Source organism: Echinops telfairi, unplaced genomic scaffold (assembly GCF_000313985.2).
Source record: "Echinops telfairi isolate 266 unplaced genomic scaffold, ASM31398v2 ScPeMD7_7430;HRSCAF=8468, whole genome shotgun sequence".
In the NCBI taxonomy this organism is placed as follows: Eukaryota; Metazoa; Chordata; class Mammalia; order Afrosoricida; family Tenrecidae; genus Echinops; species Echinops telfairi.
The window spans coordinates 520,563-531,513 of record NW_022111330.1 but is presented as its reverse complement, the minus strand read 5'-3'; the positions used below and the strand labels follow the sequence as shown (position 1 = coordinate 531,513).

General features: G+C 33.5%; 2 protein-coding genes across 3 annotated transcripts in view; one reads left to right on the top strand and one right to left on the bottom strand.

Annotated features, from left to right (window-relative positions):
- OGN (osteoglycin) overlaps positions 1 to 8,263 on the bottom strand; it is a 31,800-nt gene extending 23,537 nt beyond the window's left edge. The window contains exons 1-3 of one of the 2 annotated variants that reach the window (XM_045298647.1): positions 8,181 to 8,263; positions 6,898 to 7,138; positions 3,148 to 3,235 (exon numbers count right to left, since the gene is read on the bottom strand). In XM_045298647.1, the coding sequence (XP_045154582.1) occupies positions 3,148 to 3,235; positions 6,898 to 7,071 (262 nt within the window). In that variant the 5' untranslated portion in view covers positions 7,072 to 7,138; positions 8,181 to 8,263. The remainder of the gene's footprint in view (positions 1 to 3,147; positions 3,236 to 6,897; positions 7,139 to 8,180) is intronic. The other variant, XM_004717736.2, reaches the window with a different exon arrangement.
- Positions 1 to 10,951, top strand: part of LOC105979931 (centromere protein P) — a 369,435-nt gene that overhangs the window by 113,500 nt on the left and 244,984 nt on the right. The gene's annotated exons all lie outside the window — the stretch shown is intronic.

Below are 10,951 nucleotides of genomic sequence, written 5' to 3'. Positions count from 1 at the left end.
ATTGTGTAAAGCGCATTTGTACATCGTTTCTCAAAACATTTTCTCTCCATTTAAAGCCCCGACATTAGGTCCTCAATACCCTTCTTTGACAATAGAAACCTGTTTCTTATTATCCACAACATATTTACTGTACACAATCCTAGAACACATTAAATAGTTTGAAAATTGCTAACTTATTCCTTCATTGAACCAAACTTACTGCCATCAAGTCATTTCTGACACATTGTGATCCTATAGGACAAACTGGAACTGACCCTATGGGTTTCTGAGGCTGCAAATCTTTATGGGTTTAGAAAGCCTCATCTTTTTCTTGCAGAGTGGCTGTGGTTTCAAACTGTTAATCTTGTGGTTAACATCCCAACGTGAACTCACCACCACCAGTGGTCCCTTGAAAATGTGCCTACTTATTGAATTTGATATTTGTCTATAGTCCTTTTTTGTCTTTATTATGAGGTGATGCAGTAATACTGTTTTAAGTTTATTTGAATTGTAATAAGATTATTAAATATTTTTTCTCTTTATATTTCAGTTAGGATTTGTTTATTTTTGTATTTGTTTATTTGCTTACTGAAGCATAACATTGTTTTAAATATATAATCTATACAAAATGTGAATACTCAAAACTGGTATTACTTCTCTATCTTCTTTAGACCATTTTTATATCCCCAACCTCTCCTATTTATACCATCTGTGAATTTGTTTGAGTAGTTTTCCAAGGGATGTAATAGGGCTGGAAAGCATTGCCCTGGAGAAGTTGGATGTTCAAATCCAACAGTCTTTCCTTTGGAGGAAGATGAGACAGTCTGCTTTGATAAAGACTCGGAAACCCAGTGGAGTAATTCTGCTCTGTCCTATAAGGTCACGGAGTCAGAATTGATGACTGGCTTTTGTGTTTCTATGATTAGATATGTATATAGTTCCTTCTTTCCTGTTCTTATATGAAAGCAGCGTACTACATATGCTTTTTAATATTTTCTTTGCATAATTTTGTAGTCTGGAAATCACTCCTTATCAGTTCACAGATCCCTTCCTCAATTTTTACAACTAAACATTACTCCTTCATATGAATATATTATGTTTGTAGCCGGAAACCTTCGTGTGTACCATCCCTGGGGAAATGTAAACTATTTCCAATGAATCTTGATCCCTTTTATACTCTGATCATCCTAAAATCCTGTTAATTGCCACCTTAGCCTTTTGTAAATCTTATTTCTCTTCACATAATTTAGGGTATATAACTGGCTAGACTAGTACTATACTCTAACAGTCTGAATAGTGAAGCCTGGCTGTTTTCTTTCTGTCAGTGTTTGCAGGAATACATATCTCAAATCAAACTGGTCTCTTTTTTTGCTGGCAACAATTGTTGTTGGCAACAATTTTGCATATATATTTTATTTTGTTGGAAGTGTATCTTAGGGGAAATTCTTAAAAGTGGGATTGGTTTTGGTTTTGTTATACACTTCCAAATTCATCTTCAAAATTACTGTAGCAATTTGTATTCTCACCATCAATGTGTGAGAGAGGTTTGCCAATGGATTATATTACTGCACTTTTAATTTTGTCAATTGGATTAAAGAATAGAATCTTATTATAATTTTATTTTGCATTTATATATGCCATTGAATAGATTTTTATTTGCTTAAGGCCCAATTTTATATTACCATTGTCTCTTTTTTCCAATGGACTTTTAGTCCTTTTTCTCCACTATTAAAGGTTTTTCATTTTTTAATTTGCGATATTAGGCTATTATCTGTGATACAAAGTGCAAACATTCACTCCCATTGTTTGTTTGTCTTGGAGTTCATTTATGATATTTTTGGCTGTGCAAAATTTTTATTTTTATGGAATAAAATTTGTGTCTGGATTTTGAGGGACTTATCTTCTAATACATGAATGGTTTGACTTAAAAGTTTGCCTGCTTACTGAAAGGTGAGCAGTTTGAACATACCAGCTACTCCATGGGATAAAAATGATACAGTCTATTTCTGTAGCATCAGAAACTCTATGGGATTGCTCTGTGCTTTCCATACACACTAAGAGTCTGAATCAACTGATGGCAGTGGCTTTAGTTTTTCTTTACCATATATACTTGAATATAAGCCGACCTGAATATCAGCTGAGGCACCTAATTTTACCACAAAAACTGCATTAAAAATGTGCTGAAAAACTTGGCTTAGACACTGAGTATATATGGTATTTTCTATTTTGAGTTTATTTTCTTTTCACTCTAAGTTATGGATCCAATTGCATCCCTTTTGAAATGTATGTAATTCTCCCAGCATTATTTATTTTTTGAAAAAAAACACAAAATTTTTGCTTTACCAATTTGAGATAGTTAAGTTTAGTTTTAATTTTCAGTGATTTGGTATTATAGCTTCTTTTTCTTATTGGGAAATAAAAGTTTATTACCTAGTAATCTGCCATGGTGTAACCTAACACAATGTAATTAAACCCTAATGAGATTGGCTGTGAGGAGAGTGGGATATAATACCTTATACAGATTACAGCTCTAATGCAAGTTTTCTCAATGGTGTGACCTACTTCCAATAGAAATGAACAATGGCAATAATTTGCTTGCTTTTTGCTCGGTCTGGTACCCGCGTCTGGCTTATTGACCTGTTTCTTCGCACTTGAATCAGTGGCCCACCATCTTGTCTGCCAATCCTGGGAGATGTCATCGGCCTTCCATCTGATCTAGCAACCTTGGTTTCAATACGCATGACATCTACAAGTCTGTTGTCTTCCTGCCGATCTTGGGTTCCTTAGTCCCCACAGCTTCACAGTCAGGAGAAGCCTCCAGCCTAACTTCTGACCTAGGGACTTGGAACTCCACTGTTTGCATTAAGTTATCTCCTGTGGCAATATTTAATACTTCTGTTTGCTTTAGTTACTGTGGAATTGATTCCCACTCATGGGGGCCCTTCGTACGTAGAGTAGAACTGCTCCACAGGGCTTTCGAGGCTGTGACCTTTCAGAAGTATTAACAGTCAAGCCTGCGTTCTGAGGCAGTGGGTTCAAACAACCAATTAGAAGTCTAGTGCTTTACTGTTTGCACCATCATGGATTCCTTTGATTACTATAAGGAATAAGTATTTATTATAAAGTTCCTTTAGGGAAAAAATGGATTTTTAGAGTATTAATACTTACCTTCATTTTCTTTTTTAGGGGTTAAAGTTGCACTCTCATCTTTTTGTAATTGAAATCTTTGCATATCAGGTATTATAGATTCTTTTTCCTATTGGGAAATAGAAGTTTATTACCAGGTGAGATAAGTTGCTGTTTCTGAAGGGTCATCCATCCTGGCATTCTTGCATTGAACGATCATAATTATACACATGAAAATAAGCCTTAATATAAGGGGAGGAAATATTAAAGAACCAAATGATAGTTATGTGTTTCATCAGTGCTATACCATACCCTGAATTCCTCATCCCCCCTGGTTTTCCCCCAACTGTGGCCCCTCTGTGAGGGCCTGTCCAATTGTCTTGCAGGTGGGTTTTGGGTCTCCACTTTATTCACTCTCCTTCACATCAAGTTGATTGTTTGTTTTTGAACTTCTGATACCTATTCCCATTGGCACCTCATGATCACACAGGTTGGTATGATTTTTCCACGTGGGCTTTGTTGTTTCCCTGCTTGATGGCTGCTTGTTTAACTACAAGCCTTTAAGACACCAGAGGCTATACTTTTTAATAGCCAGACACCATCAACTTTCTTCACCACATTTGCTTATGCACCCATTTTTTCTTCAGTGGTCATGTAGGGAAGGAGAGTATCATACAGTGCTACAGGGATTGCATTTATTGTCTCAGGGTTACTAGTGGTATTTATTGTAGATTCCTATAGGATTACATAAATAACTTTATTTAATCAATCATTAGAATATTTAAGAACAATTTTGTTTTGTTTTGATTAAATCTCTTAATAGCTGAACTCACTGCTTAGTAAGCATGGAGCATATTGAAAGTGAAAATGAGCTAGGAGGAAATTCTTTGAATTGAACTGAAACTTTTTTTAAGTCGAACATGTGAAATTAGATCCTATCTTTGTGTAGAGTAGCTCTTTTAGCTTTTTCTATTCTTGTCTGAAACGAAATTCTTGTCACAGATTCTACCATTTTATGTAGGATCAGTTCAAATACGACTTGCAATGAATTGAATAATATTTTATCTCTTTTGGTGACTCTTTGAATTGACTGGTTGCCTCCATTATGTTTTAAATTCTTTTTATGATTGGGAGTTCTTTTTAAATAATATGTTTTCCGTGAAGGTGTGCTGCCATGAGTGGAGTCCCATTCAACAATTTCTACACAAATTGTTCAGTTGGTTATATTCTTCCCAATTGGTGAATATTCTTCATATTCCATTCTTCTTATTCCATTCTTTGGAGCTCTTTTTTTTAAAAAATCATTTTATTGGGGGCTTGAACAATTCTTATCACAATCCATACATACATCCATTGTGTCAAGCACATTTGTACATTTGTTGCCAGCATCATTCTCAAAACATTTGCTTTCTACTTGAGCCCTTAATATCACCTCATGAACCCTTCACAATTCATAAATTATTATTTGTCATATCTTACACTGTCCGACGTCTTCCTTCACCCACTTCTCTGCTGTTCATCCCCCAGGGAGGAGGTTATATGTAGATCCTTGTAATCAGTTCCTCCTTTCTACCCCACCTTCCCTCCACCCTCTAGGTATTGCCACTGGTACCACTGGTCCTGAAGGGGTCATCTGTCCTGGATTCCCTGTGTTTCCAGTTCCTATCTGTACCAATGTTATCGCAACCTGCTTCACTCCACTGATGAACCTATGCTATTAATGCTGAGGAATTGAAGCCCTTAATCTTTACCTTCACCCTTTGCTATTCTAGAAAAGTACATTTTCTGACACGATATGAAAATTTATTGGGTGGTGTTTATTATTTATATCTTTTGTAAGCATATTTTCCCTTTTATTAACAAGTCTTGACACTGCCCTTAGCCCTCATTGTTCCACATATGTTCTAATTAAACGTATCTTCTTCCACTCTTCATTTTTATGTGAAATTTCATAGACTGCTACTTCACTTAATCATTACACCATGGGGCTGGTGTCACTACTTCACTTAAAAAAAATACCTTAATCTATATTTAGATCAGAATAAAGAAACTTCTAATAGCCTTTGAAAAGGAAAAACAGCTGAATAAATCATGCCTATGCTTACTACATTTTAGAGACCAGAGAATTATTGAAGTGTCTTTGTAATTGGTTAAAAGAATCAAATCTTGTTTACAATAGCCTATATTTTTATTGAAGCTATAACTAGTTATATCTATATTTGAAGCTATAACTAGTTATATATAGAGCTCTGGTGGCTTAGTGGCTTAAAGTGTCGATGATTCAAACCCATTAGCCATTCCTTGGGAGAAAGTTAGGCTGTCTGTTTCCATAAAGATTTAGAATCTCAGAAACCCCAGAGAGCTGTTCTACTTCATTCTCTAGGGTTGCTATGACTTTGAACCAATTCAATAATATTTTGTTTTTTAGTGGGTTTCGGATAATGGGTAAAAATTGCACTAGTATGTTAAGTAACGCCATTGAAAGAAACCGCTGTTAATGTTTGTTCATTGTATACTTCATAAAAAAGAAAAAAGCAAACCAATTGCAATGATTGACATATAAACCCCATCACCACTACCCAGGAGTTTAACAACAGAAGGGAGACAGTGATCGGTGTAAGACATGAGAACAATAATAATTTATAAGTTATCAAGGGGTCGGGATGGGCACAGGGAACAAAAGAGGAGCTGATACCAAGGGCTTAGTAGAAAGTAAATGTTTAGAAAATGTTGATGATAACATATGTACAAATATGCTTGAAACAATCGATGTATGGAATATTATAAGAGCTATAAGAGCCCTCAACAAAATGATTAAAAAATAAGAAAAATGCAATTATAACATCAATCTCAATATCTGTTATCATACTTATAGTGTAACTGAGTAGACAACAGATTCTTATATGCCACATCAACTTTCTCCTACCCAGCCTTAATTTCTATGTGTCAAAAAAAGTCTAAATAACTACTTATTCTACAAAGGAAGTAGCATAATTAATATGGTATAAAAGTTATCTTACAGCAGCGGTTCTCAATCCGTGGGTCGTGACCCTTTTGGGGTCGAATGACCCTTTCACAGGGGTTACCCGATTCATAACAGTAGAAAATTACAGTTATGAAGTAGCAAGGAAAATAATTTTATGATTGGGGGGTCAGCACAACATGAGGAATTATATTAAGGGGTCACAGCATTGAGAACCATTGTCTTACAGAATATTAACTTGATGACAATTACTTGGTACAGAGTGATAAAGGCTTTAAATTCTTGAAAGTGATTTTTAAAGAAAATGCTTTATTAAATAGTCTTTCATTTTTTGGCACTGTGTAATTGGCATATGTAAATTATTATGAAATACCATAGAAACCACAACAACCAGTACTCTTCTATGTATTTTCTTGGATCATTTTATACTTAAAATAATGAACTCATAACCCATTTTTATTTCTCCTAATTTATTTTTGAGCCAATGTAATACACAAGTATATGGCACTTTGTAACTCAATTTAGCACATAAATCTTAATGGGCCAGGGATCATATTAAAGTCTAGATTTCCTAAAGTGTTATTTTGTTGTTCTTGCTATTCTATATTCTGTTTGGCTATCATAGATGTTGTTTTCTAATTTGGGAGGCATGCATACTTATATAAGTGTAATTATAGGAACAATTTCTTGAGAATAATTTAAAATACACCTTTATCACCGTACTTTATTAGACAACACACTTTAAGAAAAACAAAAACATTCATTTAACTACTATTTTAAAAGTTGTATTTGGAGTAGAAATAAAGTACCTTAATATTTTTCCCATCCAGGTATTTATCCTCATAATCACGGTTAAGTATGGTTTCTTCGAAGTTATCTGTTCCGTAGTCATAGATAATGTGTAAGTCTTGCCGAGTTTGGGGTGCTGGCTTTATCAGAGGCACAAACAGTAGCAGAAGTAATGTGGACTGCAGACGCTTCATTTTAGCAAATATCAAGGTGACTGGACGTTGGTTACTAGTGACCTGTGGATAAATATTCTCTTTTTCCCTGGAAATAAAAATGCAGACCATCGAAACAATACTTAAAGCCTACAGGACTTTTTGGCAGGATTTTAGCATTAGGAGCCAGAGACCAACTATTTAACTCTTGGTTATCTTTAATTAGATGCTAGTATTTTTATTTATCAGTGTATATTATAAAAAAAATAGTTTAAGAAAATAGCTGTATTTCTTCTGTATTGAAAATTTCAAGTAACATTTATAATCGCAGTTTTCCTCATAATTAACTGCAGTGAAGAGATAACATATTTGCAATGGGAATCTTCTTAGGATACCTGTAATATAAATAGTTAAAAATGGAGACTCAAGGTTCTGTCTCATGTGAGTTAGATATCATATTTCAACTTTGTTATTTTAAAAGAATTCTTAATTCCCATGGATATAAACAGAAATAAGCTTTAAGAATAGTTTCAAAACTTAAATTTCAACTTTAATATCAGGATAGGTTGTCATTTACACTTACTTTTTAGGTTATATAGAATAAAAGAAAATCTATATCTTAATCATTTTCAGTTTTATAATTTTAATGAGTTTCACTGTATTATTTTAATAAGTTAGTATATTTAAAGGTTTAAGTTGAAAAAATGCAAAAAAACATAATTGTGTACTACAGGAAATAAAGCTTTACTTAAGGAACTGTGAAGAAGTAATGGAAAATATTCTTTTAGGTTTACTAGTGGATTTTATTTGGTTGGTGCACATTTTTGGCTTTTTAAAAAGCAACTTCAGGCAAAATTGCTTTGAGTTGCTGATGTAGCATTCTAGATGCCAATTTGTAAAACATCTAGTTTTTTGAATATTAAGAATAAAATGGTTCTATGGCTTGCAAGCACCCTATTCTTGTCTAATTGTTCTTTAAGTAATCTAAAAGTATTTAAGTACTCTTCATACAAAAGTTTTTAAAAATTCTTTTTTCGAGGCAGCTGCAACTTAAAAAGACTAAAGAGATGAATGTTACATTTATATAGAATACTAGATGAGTCATACTTTAAATAACAACATTTAAAATAATTTGTGAATAAAGAGCCTACCGTTTTCGCTGTTTTGAAGATTTTTGTGTGTGGTTTTCTTCAATAAATGTTCATGCCTGCGCTTTTGCTCTAAGTGGGAGGGTGAATGAGGAAAGCTGTGGATTGATTTCAACTGCTGAATAAAAGTTTAGGACCCAAATCTTTAAAAGTTGTTTCCATGTGTTAGAGATCTTTGCCAACATTCTTTCTCTGGGATGAAATGTAATATATTGTACTAGGGCTCTGTTTTAAAAATATTTGTAAGTGCTGTATTATGTGCTTCTACTATTTACTGTACTTTCATTTTAGTTTTTAAACTTTACATAAGAAATGCTAATGTTTTAGTGAATATTAATTCATGAGGAGGAAATAGTTTTAATATTGTCTTTTTCGTTTTAATGCTTTCTTAAGATATGTTATTTTTAGTGAAATAGTATACCAAACCATAGTCTGCAGTCTTAATTTTATGATGTGCAAAAATATTGTCTTAATATATCCAGGAACTTTCCAGTGTTAAAATTAATTTTAGCATAATCATTTTGTGTTTTGATCATTTGGGAGCTTCTCCTCTTTACTCTAGTTATATATGACAAAATCCTAAGTGTTAAAAATCATTTTAAGGAAAAAATGAATTTGAAATTTGGGGGTCAATAGAAAAAGATTTTGTTAGCTGAATGAAGAAAATTGTATAAAAATTTTAATATTAAATTTGTTTTCAAAATGAAGTGGTAATTTAAATAAATTATATAGATATCTTTAAAGTTTTACTTTTGTTAGAAATTTTTCTCTAATCTAATATTTAAGAAGTATGTATAAATGCTATATTAAAAAATAGAAAAAGGAATACATGTTTTCTATTTAAAATTTACTTTAGAGTCCTTAAAATAGTCAGTCAGGGTTTTTGCATTATATGGAATTGAGTGAGTTGAATATATGTTAAAATGTTAAGATTTAGATATTTATGGTTTCTACAAATTGATGGTTGGTACTATAGAACATTATTTTGTTTATGGTAACATTTTATAGAAAAGCCTTTACCAGGGATTACAATTTTATTGATATTCATTTAGCAAAAGTACCATGTATCATTTCTGTGCCAAATCTGGTTGATACACATTTGAGTAAATCTCAGTTTCTCCACATGAGGAAACTTAAGGAACTTACACTCTGAGTCTACAGGAGAGACCACACACAAATGATTTAAATTAGAGCTGTGAACTTGTTTGAATCGGTTTAGTTATGACCATGAAACTAAATCAGTAGACTCAATATTTTAAAAGTTTGGGCAAAGCAGAATAATAACTGGAACAGGAAAATTAGAAACCCTGGAATAGGAAATTGGGGGGAGGTGTAGGAGTCTGATACAGGAGTTGGGATTATTGTAAGACTATGGAAAGTGACACACATTCAGAGCAGTGCATTTGGCTACCATTTTGAGCAGAGCACTGTTACTTCTGACTGCCTGTCAAGAGACTATGCAATGCAATGAGCTCACTGCCTTTGCTTTCTAAGAGGGAAATTGCATTTTTAACAAGACATTTTGACTGGTAATTTTCTACATTCTGACTAGTTTTGGTTTACCCACATTTCACAATTTTGGGTCCATTCTAGTTTCCCTTCTTGTTCTTGACTGAACTAGGCAAATCCAATTTTAAACCCTGATTAAAATTCAAGGTGATGTCTGCTATACATAAATGTATATGTATGTAGTAACATATGGTCTATGTTAGGTCAGGAAAGGCCATAAACCATAATTAACTTTGCCAAAGAGGTTTTACACAAGCTAATAAAAAAAGAGGTAGAGGTGGGATGTTTTAGACAAAGAGCAGTGGTAACTCTAGGGGTAAATTGTTTATAAGTTTAATAACTAGTTGCATAGGACTGGCTTGGAGGGAGAAGAGAAATGGTGAGATTTTTTGTCTCAGGTACTTTTGACATGTTATCAGGAGAGACCAGTACCTAGAGAAGTACATCATGCTTGGTAAAGTAGAGTGACAGTGAAAGAGAGGAATACAATCCACAAGATGGAATGGAACAGTGGCTGCAAAAATGGCCTCAGACATAAGAACAAATTGTAAAGGTGGCATAAGGCCTGGCGTTTTTTCGTTGTATTATACATAGGGTCATTATGAGTCAAAACCCATGCCATGACATTTAACCCCAACAGAAGCCCATATTTAGATGCACTGGTGTCTAACATTTAAGAGCAAGAATTTTTCAAAAAATTACATTTTCTCTGCAGAGTGCTCTTGAGTGACTCAATTATCGCTTTATTCTTGGTGTCTTTCAAGAGATTTTTTGCCTTCAAAAGAGTCCCATTCCCATTGGTCTGTTTGCTCTATTTCTTAATTGTGTCTTAGCTGTAGACTGAAATTGAGTTATAGGAAGAAGAATGTTCTGAAAAGGCATATTTTCTGGAATTGGCTTAATTATTCTACTGATAGCTATTGTATCACAACTGAATGGATTGGCTACTCAGGAAAAACTGCAAACAGGAAGAGTTTTAGGTCATCTTTCATCTGCATACTCTAATTGTATAGGAAATAGTGTGGTTTAAGAGGACACTTAAATTTCTAGTTCTGGTTTTATAATTAAGTCTCTTATGAATTTTTCAAGTTGCTTAACTTTTGCGCCTCTATATCTTTATCCATTTTTTAGAAATAATTAGTACAATTTCTTAACGTTGGCCCTATTGCCATTTGGATTTGATAATGTTTTATGATGGGAGCCTGTCCTGTCTATTGTGGGTTTAGCAGCATTCCTGGTCTCTGCACACAAGATTCCAATATTAC